This window comes from Perca fluviatilis, chromosome 2 (assembly GCF_010015445.1).
Source record: "Perca fluviatilis chromosome 2, GENO_Pfluv_1.0, whole genome shotgun sequence".
Taxonomy (NCBI): domain Eukaryota; kingdom Metazoa; phylum Chordata; class Actinopteri; order Perciformes; family Percidae; genus Perca; species Perca fluviatilis.
In genome coordinates, this window is record NC_053113.1 from 36,511,819 (window position 1) to 36,531,554 (window position 19,736).

At 41.0% G+C, this 19,736-nt stretch overlaps 1 protein-coding gene across 4 annotated transcripts in view; it reads right to left on the reverse strand.

Moving 5' to 3' along the window:
* dph1 (diphthamide biosynthesis 1) overlaps nt 1-19,736 on the reverse strand; it is an 89,436-nt gene that overhangs the window by 51,140 nt on the left and 18,560 nt on the right. For all 4 annotated transcript variants that reach the window (XR_005641838.1, XM_039824410.1, XM_039824418.1 and 1 more), the window contains exon 3: nt 16,537-16,600. Coding sequence is in view for 3 of the 4 variants with exons in the window: in XM_039824410.1 (XP_039680344.1) it covers nt 16,537-16,600 (64 nt within the window). In the remaining variant the exon portion in view is untranslated. The remainder of the gene's footprint in view (nt 1-16,536; nt 16,601-19,736) is intronic.

The following is a 19,736-nucleotide window of genomic DNA, read 5'->3' on the forward strand; positions in this document are numbered from 1 at the left end:
GAAACCATCTTTGGGAAAAATTTATTTGATGTGTACTTTTTAATTTTGGCCCATGTCCCATCCACGGGATTATGACCTATACTGCAGCCAGCCACCAGGGATTAATCAAGATATTTTTGGCTTCACATTTGGGGGAGCTGTCATGTCGTCCATCTTTATACACAGTCAATGATTCAAATGTTGCTAAATTCTGGCGCAAAGCCACCTGCCCACTAGCCTGACAAGCCAGACCCACATCAAGATGTTGAGTCTGGGAACTCACCATTGGCAGGGTTCAATCCAAGGGGCGGGATATACGGTTGTCTTTCAAATTCCCTCTGCACTCATAGCCAACCAGAGCAACGCTAGTTGATAGATTAAACTTTTGCCGAATCCGGTCGGCAAAACTCCGAACACATCTTTCTTTTTTTAAGAATGACTTCAGTGCTTAACTACAAGTCTTCCAGAGTCGCGGCTAAAGCCGTTTCGAAAGACCGCTGTTCGCCAGCAGCAGCCATCTTCTTTGTTTTCAGGGAATTCACGCAGAACCGCCACAACTCTGCCGTCCTTATGTTAAGCCCGCCCACCAACTCTATACATGATGTGATTGGCCTGACCAGAATTTAGTTTTTCCAGCTCACAAGCCAACGGCGAGTTGCTAGACTGACCCAGGCTGCAAATTACATTTGCTGCCGCTAGGGTGCGTGGGTGCGTCTAGATTTCTAGGCTACCTGCCCACCTCAAACCAGTGAAAAAAGGACAAAAGCACAAATGCAGTAATCTCTCATGTAAAATTATCAAAACTGTTTGAAGAACTGAGAAAGTTGCATGTTTATGTAGGACCCCATTGCTCATAGTACAGAGCTGATTAAGAAAATATGTTTTAAGGGCCTTCAAAATACATCAGGTATGATTGACAAATCAATTTACAACCAAGATCAAGAGTCAAGACCAATAAAAAACAACTTAAATGCTGCTTCTGCATATTCCAGTTTGGAAAACAAGATTCATCAAACATAGTACATCACTTAAAGCCAACTCAGAAAAATATAACATTAAAACTTGTTCTTGTAGCGATTGATGAGGTCACATCCATCTAATCCCTTTTTTGTTCATCCCTAAGGCTCTCCTCCATCATCTGTCGCTTGGCTCCCTCAAGTCATTTCACAGTCTCTCTCTTTACTTTCTCAAGTTTTTTGACTCCTTTTCTCTCTTCTTATGCTCCTTGTCATAATTTCTCTGAGCTGCTGTCTATCATAACATCTCTCACTTCATTTTTGGGAACGCCTACTCATTAGGACTTTTCTCAATGCCTGATGAATCTAGGCGGGTCCCAGTGATTGAGTTGTCCTTTATTTATCCTCTAATGAAAAAGGACATTCTCATATTAGCTTCTGTTCGCTCTCTTGCCTTCCCTATATAGGAAGTAAAGTTACACCCTCAATAATCACCTGGGGTCTCATTTATAAACATGGCGTACGCACAAAACGGGGCTGAAATGTGTGTACGCCACTTCCCACTCAAAGGCTGTGATTTATAAAAAAAAAAAACTTGACGGGAGAATGTGCGGTCCTCCACGCTAACGCTGACCCATGCGTACGCACATTTTGGAGACAATGGGAATTGGCGACGCAGATGGTGAGGTGGTGAACTGAAGTGAACAGACTGCAGAAAGTAAACGTGGGACTAACGATTACTGTACGTATTATTGAAGTTTGTATTGGTGCTCTTGTACACATTTTATATCCTTTATTAAAAATAAAATAAAAAAAAAAATTAATATTGTTTTTCTGATAATTGTTCCATAAACACCTTGTAAAATCCGGGGACTGCCCATTTCTCCGACGCTCCATTGTTCCGACCTCTCAATTACCTGAAAAATTCCCTTTGGTCCTACAGCCCACTAGTCCGACGTCCCTTTGTTTCGAAAAAATAACCATATAGGGTTATGGATAGGGACAATTATTTATAATATTTCTTTAGGATTTTTGCCTTGTTTAACATTTCAGGAATCCCGAAGTTTCCTGTTTGAAACAGCCAAGATGAGGAGTCTTCTCATTGATCAAGTTAGTTTCACATTGGTTATTGCAGGGATATGCCCCATTCCTATTCATTATCATTGCAGGCTTATGGAAATAAACTCCGCAAAAAAAAGAAACGTCCTCTCACTTTCAACTGCTTTTATTTTCAGCCAACTTAACATGCGTAATGCATTGTATGAACATAAAATAATTCAACTACTAAGAACTAAACTGAACAATGTTTCACAGACACATGACTAACAGAAATGGCACATATGTAAACGTTTTTAGAAAACTATGAACAAAATAGGGCAAAATACTAATGTCCATGTTTTCAGAATAGAAAAGTAGCTGTTGCATGTTGTATTAGGAAACATGTGCCTTTTTCTAGCCATACATTTGGCTGAGTTCACAAAACTAAATTCAGTTTCATAAGTGAGTGTGAAATACTCAATTTTCAATGTTCCTATAGCGCAGAACTTCAAATTATGCTTTAATTTTGTTGTTTTCATTCTTTCCAATTTGCAGATTGTGCAACTCCCAATTTGTGTCCTTGAACTGCCAGAGCAATGTCAGTGGAGTAACTGTGAAAGGACATTTTAAAACCATATGTAATATTCTTCCAGTATATTCTTTCCAGGCTGTGCATAATATTACACAGCTCTCTGTGAGTGCAATTACATGGACATGTGCCTAGGACTGTGCCATCCAAATTGAGAGTGATTATGGCTGGGCTAACTGGTTGTGCTGAGACAGAACAGAGGGGAAAAGAGGGACTGTAACATTCAGCACTAAGCATTGCTTATCTCTTCTACACACTGCTGAGAAGAGGCAAAACGTGTTCATATCATTACTTACATAAACTACTAAGCATCCAGTCTAGGCAACACCAGTGGTTTCTTCACCGGTGGAATGAACTACTGCCTTCACCTAAGTATTCTCATTTCTATCCTCACATTTCATTTGGAAGTCAAAGGCCAGGCATTGACACTCGCAACCTCAATCTAGCTCACCCAGTCTTGTCCAAGTTACAGCCAAAGCAACCTTTTATTATTCTTACTGTATCTCTAGAGGGAATCAATTGTAATTTCATGACAGCTCAGGCAATTTTCAAGGTGCTATCTGCCAAGATATCATATTACACAGTGTCAGCACCTATCAGGATTTCCAGTCTGCCTGGGTATGATGTCCCCCTAGATGAAATGTGATTAGCAAAGACAGAACCAGAAGGTATCATGGTGGTCCTCTAGGCCTTTGCCTGTAATGTGCAAAGAAACGTAGGCGTGACTGATTCACTTTATACTCTCCTGTACTACTAGCCTGGTCCTACCAGACTCTCGTACTTTTCATTTGTACAGAAAGTCTGGCCACTCTCCATTGACAAGTGTTAACTTCCTTGAAGGTGGGTACTCTGCCATAACCAATCACTAACGTTTGGTCGTGACGTTGGCTTAGCATCGCTATTAGCCACTCCTTCACCACTAACGTAGCAAGCTGGAAAATCTAACTTTTCCCAAACCCCGTGGGGAGGAGGGCCACAACATCACGGCCACCAACGAAACTCAGCAAAGATTAGTCTTGCTCGGGCTTTAACTTCTGGATATTCAGTAGCGTTGCAAGAACGGACCGAATGGCTTTGCTCGCATCTTTCTCCGCCGCCATTACGTAACTATGACTCAAACTAGTGCACGACCTCATCGTCATCGTTCTAAGCCACTCCCTATGCTGATTGGACTGGTAAAGGTTTGACCGGAGAAAACCCAAGAATATACCGCAAACCCAGACGGTGTACCGAAGGAAAATGAAAATTGAGCGGAAGTACGTAGGAGGGCGGAGCCAGGCTACTGTTATACTATCTGGCACTACAAATCAAATTCACCTGAGATGGCATCAGTGTCACGTCTCACCAGGGGGTGACCAATACATGCAATGACAATACTACTCGAGGTAGAAAGTCTTGAGTTTTTCCCTCTCCTTTCTCTTTTATTGCTCTCAACTCTGATGTGTGTATCCTTTTTAAAAAGGGTGACAAGAAGAAGACTGAGTATGTCAGACAGATACACAGTGTGCCGCTGGGTTTGCCTACACCTATAAGCTTGCTTTGTACAAAGTTTAACATAGAAAATAAACAGACACAATGCTCCCCTCAAATATACTCCTCCAAATACAAATATGGAAAGGCGTACAGGACAGGAAGTGCAGTCTTCAAGCGTGTCTCCATGTCTTTCTTTCCATTTGGACAGATGGTAGGAGAAGATACAGGGGAACAGAAAAACGTGACAGGTTTACGGGGTTTTGCAGGCAGTCGCTGATGATGAGATATTGTTGGAGTTCAACATAAGCTTTGGGTGGGGAGAAAGGGTGTGCCTGGCAGGAGAGCTTATTAGACAGCACAAGGCTCTATGTGTGAGCTGGGAGCTCATATATGAATACCTCATACGTGAGGATCTCATATAGCCGAAGAGCAGACAGAAGTTAGAGTTGGCACTGACACACAACCATGGTGCACATATGCACAAAAACACACATACATCCACTCTGGCCCACACACACATTCCCTGCCTCGCATACGCCCGGATCTGTTGCTACAGCTCAGCTGCGCTGTGGGCGCCGTGAGGACTGTGACGATGTGAGGGCAAGAAGGCGTTGGAGCCTCCCTACCAGGCTCCTTCCTAATGGTAGATTTGACATTTACCCTGGGAGGCTGTGAGCTGTGGCTGCTGCTCCCACAAAAATGATTCAACCTGCCGTGCAGAATATAGAGAAATCTATTCTGATGGATGAAGACAGCTACAGTGAAGGACCTGGAGATGTCTGGGGGCTGTGTGTGCATATTGTACCTTAATTTACTAACACACTGCATCTGATAGGACATGTTACTTGAGCCATCTAGGGCCAATGTTGACAGTTCTCTAGGATGGTACATGATAGAGAGAGACAGAAAACAGGCACGGTATGTCAGAGGGATCACTAAGTGAACGTCTTTCATTACATGTTTTGTTGACTCATACATAAAAGCACACAACTCCTCTAGATGGCTCAATAAAAAGCATCTCAGAAAAAACTGCCCCCACACCAGCTATCCTTATTGATCGGACATGACTTAATCCTGCTCCTATTCTAGCAGTCGGGTTAACACATTTATCAGACATTTGTCTTTACACTTGTTTACTATTTTAGATTTCCGGAGTGTTGAATACCTGCATCACAAAAAGTCTGCCAGTCCTAGTGACATGGAAAAAAAACATTGATATAGCTGGTCTTTTATATAATGTTTACCATGTTCACAATCTTAGTTAAGCCTGCAAGCTTAAAAGGTCCCATGGCATGAAGATTTCACTTTATGAGATTTTTAACATTAATATGAGTTCCCCCAGCCTGCCTATGGTCCCCATTTGGCTTGAAATGGTGATAGGTGTAAACCGAGCCCTGGGTATCCTGCTCTGCCTTTGAGAAAATGAAAGCTCAGATGGACCGATCTGGAATCTTGCTTGTTATGAGGTCATAACAAGCAAGGTTACCTCCCCTTTCTCTGCTTTGCCCGCCCAGAGAATTTGGCCCACCCATGAGAGAGAGGCATCATGGCTTTCAAACGAGAAAAGTGGCAGTTGGTCAAGGCCACACCCCCACTCTCCACCTTGCCCCCCCCTCTCTCCTCCTCAATAGCTACAGACACAGAAATGGCATGTTCTGAGGAAAGCTCATTGTGGGACTGGCTCTAGTGGCTGTAATTCTGCACCAAGGCTGAATTTCGGGAAAGAGACTTCAGATACAGTATTAGGGGACCACTAAGGCCTATATAAAAGCATCCAAAAAAGCATCCAAAGACCAGCATGTCATCGGACTTTTAATACAACGGAGTGTGATGGGAATGTCATTAGTTATGGAGGTATTTGGTGATAAACTTAAAAGTATTTATTTGTATAGTTCTTTTTATAGAAACATTTGTAGTGCTTTACACAATATATATAGCCTATGAAAGCCATATGTTTAGCGCATATATATATATATATATATATATATATATATATATATATATATATATGTGTGTGTTTGTGTCGGTTTGTGTGTTAAATACAACAATTAAAAATGTATGACATCCGTACATTATTGTCACATTATGCCACGTTGTGAACTGAATTTAAGGTAAACATAAAAGTTGTCATGAACACTGTTCTGCTCATCTGACAGAGATCATAAAATACAGCGTATGACAAAACAATGGACAGCTGATGCAACTGTGCTGCACATCATATTTAATTGCGGTCGCTTTAAAATGACAGCTCCGAGGCACGGATGTCTCATTTTGTTAAATGCCTGCTGCTTCGACTCCTCTCTCATTGCGTCTCTCCCTCGAATCTCCTGTGAGCGGGACAAAGACGTGAGGAGGGAAGACTAGAAGAGGAATCGGGGATGCACAAACTGGGAAAGTGGAAGTGATGATTTTTGACGAGAGGGTGGAGCAGGGGAAGGTGACACGGCCGTGCCATTGTTGTTAATGGTGTCAATGGCGCTGCCCTTAACTAAACGCTAAAGGGGGGAAAATTTATGATTTTGACCCATCTAAAGCAAGTCATTCATTGGAGATTTACCGGCGAGTAAACGCAGACCAACGGGTACTGTCGCCATTCATCTACATGTACAGCAGTACAGAAAATCGGCAACACTTCCCTTAATTTACCAGCTAACGCTAGCGGCAGCTAGCTAGCTGGGTTGGCGTGATGCTGAAATGTTCACATTAACCTTGATGAAGTTAAAACACACAGTGAGAGGGTAAAGTTTACGACGAAACCATGGACAACACCCAAAAACAAGTGCAAGGTTATTATGATGTAAACAGTAAAAAGCCTCTGTCCTGATTGCCTGGTCGGCGTGTAGCCACACCCTAAAACATCCCCTGCTTTATCTTCAATTTTAAAATAAATGGGACCATAATTTACAAAATGAACATCATGCTGTATTGAAGAAGACTTGAAAGTAGCGACTAAGGCCATAAACTCATTTTGAAAATGTTTATTGAGGTAATAAATCAAGTGAGTACGCATGCTCATTTTCTCATTGACTTCTATAGAAACGGACTTCTTTTTGCAACCAGTGGAGTAGCCCCCTGCTGGAAATTAAATAGAATGCAGGTTTAAGGTACTTCCGCGTTGGTTTCACTTTTCAGGCCCTAAAGCATCAACCAATCAATTTTACACTCTATGGCTGTCGCTGGCTGATTCAGGAGGAGTTTTGTTGTTTGTATCATAGCAACAGTTTATATATCCGGTTTCCCTTTTTAAAATGACATAGAAATAGATTACGGCCGCCTGCTGCCATGGAGAGGTATTTCCTCTCACGCAGGCGCAGAACGTACATGCTAGTTCGCCGTCGAATGTAGTCTTTGCACTGTTTTAGTGAAACTTTTTGGCCAATAAAGGCGTTCTCAGGCGACGTGAAGCAACGCCACAGTCGGCCTTTGTTTTTGGGAAAGCTTCCTTCCTACTCTTGTTTCTATATTAATCAGAAATGCGGGCCTCATTATACTGTAGTCTGAAGACCCAGGTTATTTTTTGCTGACTTCGGCAGGAAAATTTGAAACTAAGGGAATTGTTAACTGGTGGGTGGGTTTAGGGCAACTGCCAGATCTAGGGAAAAATAAATATTCTGGGGACTATAAACACATTACTGATACATTTTAACTGAGCTATCTCTGCTTCTCTTTGTTCTGCTATCTTCCACTTCTTTTTCTGTTTATCTACTTTTTAATGCAACTTTACATTCACTGCATTGCACCTCTGACCGTCATGCATTTCTTGATAAGCAGATTTTGAATATAAACGTTACATAAATACAAAGAGTATGATGGTTAGACCTAAAAACCTCACCCAATCATTTTTGACCTCAGCTTCAATGATACATAGTGCAACACTTGAGCCTTGTAAGAACACACCAAGCGGTCCTCAATCAAAATGGGTAAAAACTAACAGGGTATGTGACATTAGGGTTTCAAACTGCCTATGAAACTCCTTGTAAGAAATCAACAAACAATGCCATGATAATATGCCTCTGCCTACTTTTGTCGGGCGACATACACCAGTGCCCTGGTCCAGCTGGCCAAACAACAGACAGAGCAAACCTTCCTGATGCGCCTACCTGTGGCGCCGGTGCATCTCTGGCGGTGGTACTCTCGGGCAGTGTCTGCAGGAATCCGGCGTTGGATCGGGTGAATCCCTGCGTCGAGCTGAGATGGACCAGTGGGGTTGGCTCTTGCGCGGATGGCGGGCTGGATCTTCGGCGTGGCTCGCCGGCGGGACGGCGGCGAGCGTCTGCGGGGAGTGTGTCGGCGGCTGCCGCTGTCGGCCCTGGGCTTGGTGGTGCTTCTGTGCGGCGCTTGGGTCTGGGCGGTCCGAGACTTCGCCGTGGTTCGCCGGGTGGACGTCCTGTGGTGTCGGGAGCGGCACCCGCGGATGTGGGCGGCCCAAGCGGTGGCGGTGTTCGCGGAGCTGGCGTGAGATCATCAAATCCTGGACCGATGCCTTTGGACATTTGCCAAACAGCTAATCCTGACATCGTTAGACCAGCGAAGTGTGCTGCTTTTACCGGCACAGGAACTCGAGGTAATATTCCTCCAACAATTCCCACACAAACTACATCAACAAGCCTCAAACAGCAGCAGATGAAATTGTTTCAGACTGTAAATCATGCAAGCGTGTTGTGGGATGCAAAATCGAAGCCAAAAGGTATTTTCGGTGGACACCTGAATATACGTAGCATTATCTCAAAGACTGAACAACTTGAACATTTACTGACTGATTCAAACATTGATTACTTATGCCTCACAGAGACTTGGTTAACCCCAACAACCCCTTTATCTGTTTTTAATATCCCAGGGTATAATGTGTACAGACGGGACAGAAGGAAAGGGAAAGGGGGTGGAGTCCTGATATATGTGAAAAACAGCATTCAAAGTCAGCAAATAGTCTTGCCGGAAAATAACTTGGAATGCGTGGGGGTAAAACTTACACTATCTCCCCAAATGAATTGTGCTGTCTTTGCAGTCTACCGCCCCCCTACTGCCACAAATGAATTTTATGATTGTCTAAATGTCATACTTAAACAACATAGAAAAATGGAAGTTATTTTTATGGGTGATTTTAACGTAAACTGGCAAGACAAAACACGTAGGAAAAAGCTTAAAGATATTGCCAAAACTTGTCAGATGACGCAGTTGATCCATAAACCCACAAGAATAACAAAGTCTTCCCAAACGCTTTTAGATTTATTTTTTACAAATAAAACAGATAGAATTTATAGATAGAAAGATTTATAACCTTCATTACTGGGTTATCAGATCATAATCTTACTCTGGCATCCAGAAACTTGTCAAAAACTCGCTTTAAAAATCAGAACTCAATGAAGGGGAAATCCATGCCTTTTATCGCTCCAAAGGACATGACCTTCATTGAAAATGAAATAAAGCAAGTAAATTGGCATAACACCATTGGTAGCATGCCCTGTGAGCCAGCCTGTGCTGATTTAATGTCAACTATTAAAGACATTATATTAAAATACACCAAAAAAAGGAGCAAGAAAACAAATAAAAAATATAATCTACCCTGGTTCAACACAAAACTCTGGGAATTAATGAAAAAAAGGGATGCTTCTTTGAAAAAGTTTTTAAAATCAAAATTAAATACTGATTTTTTAAAAGTTTAAGAAATAATGTCACACAACAACTGAGAAAGGCTAGAGCAAATTTCTTCCTTAATGTTATTAATGAGGCAAAAGGAAACCCAAAAAAGTTATGGAAGAGCATTGACAAGATACTTGGATGGGAAAAATCAGCAAATAAACATTTAAAACTTATGGTGGATGGCTGTATCCAGGATGATGACCAGATTATTGGGGAATGTTTTAATGAGTATTTCATAAATTCAGTACAAAAATTGAGTCTAAGTTTTCCAAAAACTCAACTCACACAAGCTTTTACCTATGATGATTCTGCTTTCAAGTTTTCCCTTATTAACACAGAGAAAGTGGAAAATGTAATCACACTTTTATCTAATAGCAAAGCTAAAGATGTATATGGTTGTGATACTGCTTTTTTAAAACAACACAAGACATCTATTATGATACCTCTAGCCATGATTATAAATAAGTCTTTTAATGAAAACGTCTTTCCCAGTGTGCTCAAGCCTGCCATTGTCACCCCTGTGCATAAATCTGGAGATACTCAAGTGGTCTCTAATTATCGACCCATCAGTATTCTCCCAGCTGCATCAAAGGTTATTGAAAAAGTTGTGGCAGAACAACTAATAGCACATCTGGACTCAAAGTCCTTTTTTCATCCTAGGCAATTTGGTTTCAGAAAAAAACATTCCACTGAAACTGCATGCTGCTACTTCCTTGAAGAAATTAAAACTAGCTTAGAACAAGGAGGAGTGGTGGGAGCAGTCTTCTTAGATTTACGCAAAGCCTTTGATACAGTTAACCATGAGGTACTGATACACAAACTGGCCAAATATGATATCTCCATAAATGTCCAAAATTGGATAAAATTATACTTGATAAATCGAAAACAATGTGTGCAAGTAAATGGAACATTGTCTACATTTCTTGCATCCACTGTGGGAGTTCCACAGGGGTCAATTTTAGGGCCACTGCTCTTTTGTTTATATATTAATGACCTGCCTTCGGTTTGCAAGGGCATAAATATTGTTATGTATGCTGATGACACCGTTTTATATACCCATGGGAGAAGTGCAACAGACGTAGCAAAGAAATTATCAAGTGTCATGAGCAAGGTTAGTGACTGGTTACATAATTCGTGTCTCACATTAAATGTTGAAAAAACTGTAACCATGTTCTTCACAAATCGATCTAAACTTAAAACTTATCCTGAAATTTTAGTAAACGGCCAATATATAAAACACGTAGAGAGATTTAAATATCTAGGGGTAACTCTAGATTCAACAAACATGTAAAACGGTCATAAAACCCTTGGAATCTTTGTATAAGAACTGCCTCAAGATTCATGACAAAAAAACACGTAATTATCATCATTGCCATATACTTGTCAAATATGATCTACTTAGTTTTGATAATTTAATAAAACACTCAAATGTGTCTTTGTTACATAAAATCATATACAGTGCTACTGCTCCCCCTCTGAAAAAGTTTGTAACACTCTGCTCCGAAATAACAGTGCGAACAACTCGAAGCGTTACAAGGGGGGAGTGTAGCATCCCACAACATAAAACCCAATTTGGGAGTTCCTCTTTCTCATGTGTTGCCATGAGGCAGTGGAATGCCCTCCCCACGGAACATATTTTATGTACAAATTCTCACACCTTCTCATGCCTAACAAAGAGTTGGTTGTTGAGTAAACAAGTTTGCTCACATCTATAAGATACTGTATTTATGTGGCTGTGTGTGTGTGTGTGTGTGTGTTTTTGTGTGTGTGTGTGTGTGTGTGTGTGTGTGTGTGTGTGTGTGTGTGTGTGTGTGTGTGTGTGTGAATGTGTGTGTCTGTATCCTTGTATGAATGAATATCTGGAGTTGCATGTACTCTAATGTGCCTAAGCTGCTGCTGAACTCTTTCAGTGTGTGTGCTGGGAGGGGAGAGAAAGAGAGAATGAGTGGGCTAATGGCGCCCCTGTTTTTACTAAACTGTTTGTTCTTAATTACTATGCACATCATGTCATTTATATATAGTTTTGTGATATTTCTATTTAAAATGGTAAATTGTTTTGTTTTAAATTTGTCATACCTGCCCAGGGACTACAGGTGGAAATTAGCAATTGTTGCTATAACCTGGCCCAAGACATATTCTCTTGTTTAACAAGTTTAATGTTTATTTGTGCATTGTCCCTGTTTCAAATAAATCAATTTCCAATTCCAAATCAATTTCCAATTCCAATTTAACAGTTAGTGAACTCAATTGTGTGAGCAAACACTGATCAAATAATATCCCCAACCTTTCTGACGTGTGGCCACAAACAGTTCATCAATCTATCAGTAGTTAAAGTACGCACAGCAAGGGCTGCCACAGATGTGTCAGTTCATTTAGTACTATGGCGTACTACGGCTCTGTTCAAGGTAGCTTCCCTACTCTTTTGGAAATAGACTGAATGGAGGAACATTTAACAGATGGTTGTTAACAACATATGAAAACAGACTAAACTGTGTTTCATGGTTGTCATTTGTTGGACAGTGTCATCTTCTCTGAACCTAGAAATTGGTTTGTTTTCCTACCAATTACACAATAGTTTATGCCCAATAAATTGTAAACTTTATTACACTCCATATGCTTTATAAGACATGCTCAATACATATATTAAAAACAAACCGTAAAACAAAAGCACTATTAAAACATGTATATTGTCTCTTATGATCTATGATAAATAGTCAGAACTGCTTTTCAGTCAGAGAAAGGAAGGTTTCATTTTTCAGTTGTTTTTTGCTTCAATAGCAGGAGCCCTTTGGCCTTGTGTGCTCAGCAAATTTGTCGTTTACCCACCAAACATCACAGAACAAGACCTCGGATTAGGTTACAAGCCAAAATCTCCATGTAAAGGCCCAGGGGGTTTTGTGCCAGGAAAACAGAGTGAAACATAAAATGCTAATGCTATCGTCAGGATGGGGACACGGCGACATCCCCTCACACCCTGCTTTTTTGCTACTATCTTTATCTTCCCCCCACTGTCACAAAAGCAGCAGCAGTAAATATTGAAGTAAGTTCATAAAAGTATCCTTCAAAGCTAGGACGAGACAGCTGGCATACCATCAAAGGCAATAAAACATATGGTACAGTGACAGCACATGCATCATTGCCTGCCTGCACAAGTTACCAATTCTTCATTTTATTCTGAAAGTGTTTCTCTTTTGTTTACTTGTGAAGGCAGAGTTCATAAGTCTTTGAATTCCCATGGCAATGTTGACACTGAGAGAGTAAAGAATGAAATGAAATGGCACAGAGAGAATCAGATAAAGGAGGATGGCAGTGTAATAAATGGACTGCTGCTTTATATATTGTGACATGGTTATTTAGACAGCAGGCATTGGAGGAGTTGGGAGTGTACAAACTAATCTACTTTCAAGTATCAGGTGGACTCCCATCTCAAAGTGCTCAGGTTTCTGTATCCTGCATAGCACCAATAGAAAACAAGGATATGATACAGATTACTGTGGGTAAAAACATGTTAAAATCCAGGAATGCTACAGAGTTCTATTGAAGGTACATCGACCTAAATATAATCTAATTCAATAAAACAGCCTTGGACTAAGCTTTACCTTTATGAAGTACATAATCTTAACCCACATTTTAGCATCTCTACATTGGATACGTGTATGTTTTGGAGTATTGTTATTACATATTTAAAGGCTCATCTTCAAGGATAAGGGTGTAGGTTTGGTTGGTAGAGGTTCTTAAGCAAAACAAAGTATATAAATTTCCTGCTTTTCTTTCTTCTCAAATAGGTCTACAAATCTCTCGCTACTTCCGGCAAAGCGTAATTGCTTTGATGCTTTAATACTTGGAAGTCAGAAATGTGCTGATTCTACTCTAAGGTAATTTTATTATTTAAGGCTGTAGTTTGTTGTTCTGTTGTATTCTACATGTGTAAATGTTGAGTGCAAGAACATGTATTTACCCTTGGTTGTTAGTATGAATGTGAATGAATCAGAAAGACAGGGAGAGAGAGGGAGGTCGACAGAAAGATAGATGAATAACTAGATGGACAGACAAACAGAGGGAGAAAGATCATGCTTGAATTAAAAATGTAGCACCTAACACATCATGGTAGACTGTGACTTTAAAAGTGCATATATATATATATATATATATATATATATATATATATATATATATAAATAAAGGACATAGGTTTTGGCCTATGTGTAACTGTAGCATGACCATAATTCAGAGCAGCTTGTCCTCATTAAGACTTTGCAGTCCCTCCCACTGAAGCGCCTTACTCTGAGGACAGCTTAGCCCTTTCATCCCCAATTTGGTATGGACCTCAGCCCTGTCTCCAGAGTACGAGGGACTGTGGCAGTGATGGTGATGGCAGACCCACCCAACTCCTGGGACCTCTGGTAACCCGCAACATAAGCTGGGTGACACGAGGTCAGCTGCCTGCTGCGCCAACATCCAAAGGTTACAGTCACTCACTCTCTCCAAACACCACCCTCCAATCCAGTTTGCTTGGTTGTTGCCATAATAAAGTGCTCTAAAAATGGTAGCCGCTGCAAAGTCTGACTTATATTTCTCATTTCTCTATCTTGTGATCAATGTTAAGTTTTACATGCGATTCTCAGCAGAACATCCTGGTTTCTCCCCAACAAGCAGCTTCATCCTGCGGGTTAAGCCTTTAAAAGGGATAAGCTAAATCCTGAGCTTGTGTTGAGATGGTTATCAAGGCAATTCTGATTTCCAGGGCACTATCTATCTGGTTAGAGTATGAAGTGAAAACAGACTTGAACCAAAACCTTAACTTCCTTTAGTTACTCCTTACAAATGTTTCAATTTCATCCCCATATCAGGATCAAAGATCATACGGTGAGAAGCCACCAGATAGTGTTGACCCTAGATTCCCTTTTTGCTCCGATAAGCTTTTAGACGTGATGTGGCTGTCTTAACTTAAACTGCCATTCTTAGCAAAGTATGTCTAAGAAGATTCTCAGTCAGACAGGCCGCAATATTTGCGTGTATTAAGTCAAAGGCAAGTGGACCTTTTTGGGTGCCATTAAATGCAGGCTTCACCATACACTGCGGCTTCACATCCTATGGGTGTAGACTTTTAACAAAGTGCCCGTGCTGTGTTTTCTGAGGTGTGTTCACAGACTCATGGCAAGTGTTCTTTTCTTTGCTGTTGTCTGTTGAGGTGACAGTATCACAGCTGTGGATAGGAACAGGCTCAATAAGTTGATCAAGAAGGCAGGGTCTATTATTGGCCTGACGCCAGATCAGTGTTTCCCATATATTGATTTATTTGTGGCGGCCCGCCACAATATGAACATTGACTGCCACATATTGATTTTCTATTTTTTTCTGGAAACAAATTGAAACGCAAAGAAATTTTTTACATATTAAGACAGCACAGACAGAAGCAAAATAGCTAAAGGGAAACTACATAGCAGGAGCTAATGAAGCGCAACCGTGAGAACCACTTCTTCTGCCACAGTCTAGAGGGGAAATCGCATGGATGGCGAAGAGAGGGTGGAAAATACAGAGGGATGAGCGATAGAGGACGGGGTATGACAACAGTGAGAAAAGCAATTAGTGTCCGCTAATTGCTCTCACTAAAAGAGATGGATCGGATTTTCCAGACTCTTCAAACGTATAAATGTGGACTGCATGGGTGTGCGGTTTAAAAGCCATGCAGCAAACGGTGCTAGCTCTCAGTCTGATAGCAGCAGGACTGATAAGACCAGACCCTATCATCAAACCTTCACGCTATCATCTTTCTTGTGATAAAAAAGAAAAAAATTTAGACATGACGGTAAAGAGAGTGATGGAAAGATAAAGTAATAGAAGTCTGATACAGCTGGAGAAAAGATGAACAAAATGATGGAGCAAAAAGAGAAGATTAAAGATAAAAGAGTTGAGGCAATGGAGAAAGACAACCCCCTTGCCCAACTTCTTTGAGCAAGAAGTTTTATCATTTATATGGTAAATAAATGTGTCTTGGCATTATAATATAAAGTTCATGCAAGCATGAAGAGCACAATAATACAGTCATTCTGACGTAATCCAGGTTTCCTGTGTGAAATCAAATATCTGCCCAGCCTGAAAAAAAGTTGATGGCAGCTCCAGCCACTCTATTCTTCATCATGTAATGAAGTTAGTATTGACTAAACACCTATGAAAAGAATCCACTCTGGGTGTTTAATGATAGCAGCCATTTTCTTTGGGAAAACACTTAGCCTGACAGTGCTCCTGAGAAACCGAGGCAAACTTAAGGTGCAATGAGACCACAGAGACAAAAAACAAGGAGAACATTTTTTTAAAATAGAGCAGATTTTGATTGTGCTTAATAACGGCCCTCACATAAAAGTGTTTTAAAAACATGTTTTTCTATAAACCAAGCACGCTTCCAAGCATTTATCACAGTGTAGGACAAACCACAGCGCAGTATAAAAAAAAGGAACATTAATGCTGAAGCACTTCTTGCCGCAGGATGAAATAAAAGAGCTTTGTGGTGTGTGTGTGTGTGTGTGTGTGTGTGTGTGTGATAGAGTGCTTGTGTGCAAGAGGGCATATGCAGACTGAAACAAGATGTAATTAACACGAATAATAGCTCTCCCCTCCTCCAACTGTAAGCAAGGGAAGCTGTGATATCTGCTCTGTCCTAAAACAGCGTAATCGTGTCTCATTTTCTGCTGGATCCCTGATTGAGTCAAAGGCATGGAATTATGATAGAGCTCTCGCACTCCTAATGAGTACCAAGTGGCCACAGCAGTTACAGTTTGCACTCTGATGGCTTGACTTCTACACCTGTTTCTTTACTCCTAGACTTACAAATAACTTAAGCAATCAAAATAACCACCTCACCTCTCAATGATGTCAGCAAGGACACAGGCAAACATCTGCAGGCCCTCTGGAAGCTGCAGAGCCACTGGAGAGAGTGGGAACAGGCAAACCGAACAGTTACATACTTGCATTAGAGTGACGGCAACACGTTATTTAATAAATCCTGGACAGCACAGTTATACATAGCCTCTGCTACTGGTTCTGCTCCACTGACAGCAAATCATGACACTTCAGGGTAATTTCCCCTCTGCCACGGTAGTGCTGTTGGTTTATTTTAGCAAGTGACGGGCCGTTGGAATATAGTCCAAACCAATCACCACAGGTCTATCTCTACAGCTCATGGCTTGTACAGAGCCATTAAACTCTCTCTTTTTCCTGTCTGTCTCCATGCCTGCCACTGGCTCTGTGAGTCACACTTTCACCCCCCCCACACACACACAAAGCTGTCTCAAAGCAGGAATATAATGTGTGAAAACTGATGAGGCTATATAAAATTGAAATCAAGCAACCAATTAACAACCATTGGTCCTGCTGATGGTGTTTGCGTGCTGACAATAGGAGACCTACTAATCTACCGATGTGTGACTCCGACAGACAAACCAATGGAAAAACCTCATTTAGGGCAGGATTTACTAAGTGGCTTGTGCCTCGTTTCACACTCTGCATCGAGAGATGGGCAGGTTATGTTTTTTTTTTAATCAAAAAGGCAGAAGGACCTGGAGGCATCTCAAGTGCTCCCCGCCTGCAATCAGTGAAATGCGGCCCTTTCCTTTACGCATATTCTTCTCAAGAAAAATCACGCAAATGATGACTGGAGATGTCATGTGAGATTGCACATTGTGCTGGATTTGCTGCTTATGTAAAAACAGGGATCAGTGTTGCATGAAATATCACCCACCTCTAAAAAGCATTTGCAGGAATATTAAAGAAAAAGGTTTTTTTTTCTTGTTTTTTTTTAAAGACTTCATCCTCATCTCAGACAAACTGAACTGCACCTTTTGTGCTTTGCTTCAGGATATTATCTTTTTTATTGGAATTTCAAAGTAGATGAAAATCTGAAATACATAGATATACATGTCTTGTGATATTTGCATTAAAGATCCTATCTTATTCGGGAGCTCAAGAATCCATGATTTAGTATACATTAATCCCGCCATCAAAAAAACATGACGACATCTTGGTTTGAGAGACCAATAAGATATTGATGATGTCAAGAATAGCCCCGCAAGGAATGACCGAACAGGAATCAGAGCATGAAGTGGATGAGAAGGAAAAGACGAGAATGACAGAAAGGAGTTTAATAAGGAAAGCAAATATAGTGCTGTGAAATGGCACACCCGCTTATAATAATAAAAAAATACTTTCCTTATTTTAGGCTAGTGGTGACAAATGCAACTGTTAGTAGGCATGCGATGATACAGATGTACTAGATTTGCTTCTGTACTATTCAAGCAAAGGGATGTTTGGATCCTCAGCAGTGTTCATGCACTCTGGACATGGCCTTAAGGAAAGATTAGTCCCTAACTGTTTGATCGCTCAGAAGCTTGGAGCAGTGCTTTGTGAGTGTTTACCTGCATGCCACGCCCTCACAGGTTGTAACACCACAAGCAGTTTGTACAGAATTGGGAAGGCCACTGCCCTCACAACACTGAAGACCCATCTTTGTAAGTTACAGGAAATTATTAAAGTTTGACTCTCTGGTAGTTTAGAAGAGGCTTTGCTGTGGCAAGAAGGTACGCCCTCCTGTATGGCCAAAAGAAAAAGGTGGATGGGCATCCTTGTACCAATCTGGATGAGCTGAGGTACAGATTAGCATCTGATGAGTGACAGTGGTGTATTGCAGTTGTAACATCATGGGGGGCTGACCACCCCAAAGCCACTGAAGATGGCCTAACCCCCAAAATGGCTACCAAAAGCAGTTCATGTTCCAAATGGTTGCTGCTAGAAAAAAAAACAGCCTGAGAAGAGCTGGAGATTCAGTGAGGAGTGGGCTCATTCCCTGTCACAGTGTTTGTTTTGTTAGACTGCCATTTGTTTGATCTAAGACAGTCATTTAATTTGTATTGTGTTAAGTTATAGTTTTATTAAAAGGCTCATTAAGGTCAAACTGCAATCCTGACTCCTGGTCTCCTGTTTGTGCTATGATAAGGTGTTATCTTTTGATTTCAATCTTTGTTTCCATATGGACTGTTATGGAGTTATATTCCTATCTTTATTCAAGAGCGCATTCTTTCAATTTGAGAGCATTTCTCACTGATATTACGTTCAGATTTTGTAATAATTTCCCTCAAAACCTTGCTCTCACACTCAAATGGTCATGCTCGCGCTTGGATTTGCTCTGCTTGTGCTCAAACTTTGTGCTCGGATTCAGATATGTTGTTCTGTGGACAGATTTCCTGCTCTCAGCTTTGAACCTTCTCCTCGCACTCAGCCTGATTCTCCCGCTGGCAAATTCTGCTGCTCTCGGATCTCTCTTGCGGCGCTTGGATTTTTTGGGGGTTACAACACTATCAAAATTCCACAACCAATAGAATGCCAGGTGTAGTGTTGACCAATTAAATGATCCCTGCCCCGTTGAGGGTGCGTTCGTTTTATGTGAGAACATCCGTTGCGGCCGGCTCCTCTGTAACCATGGGTCTGGTAACCCAAGTTTATTTAAACCCGCCGTCCATCGCTTTATTATTAGTATATGTCAATAATGTGCACAGAATGGTCGACGGTCTTTCACCTGCACCCATCAGGAAACGGAGAAAGCTTTGAAGTGGGACATATCAAGTTACGTAGCTAGCTACACAACGGGTTGAGTAACATAAATTAAGCACATAGCATATGGCGCTAGCCATAGCTAGCCTAGCTTGATGTCCGTAAAAAAAAAATAGATTTTCTTTATATCAGTAGTTTAGCTAGCTAGCTAGATTGAACGACATATGACGGACAGTATGTGTGTATTTACAACTGGTATTTAATGACCCCACTTTGTAATTTGTCCTCGTTTGGTTAACCATGTTCCTGGGGATTTGGCTAATTTCAGACATGCTAGTATACAGCCTAGCTTGATGTCCGTAAACAAATAATTTTCTTTATAGTTTAGCTAGATTGAACAACATATGACGGACAGTATGTGTATTTTTCCCTCGTTTGGTTAACACTTTGTTACTGGGGATTTACGTATTGCATGTTAGAGCCAATAGTAAAACCTAAACTGTAATATAACTGAAAGA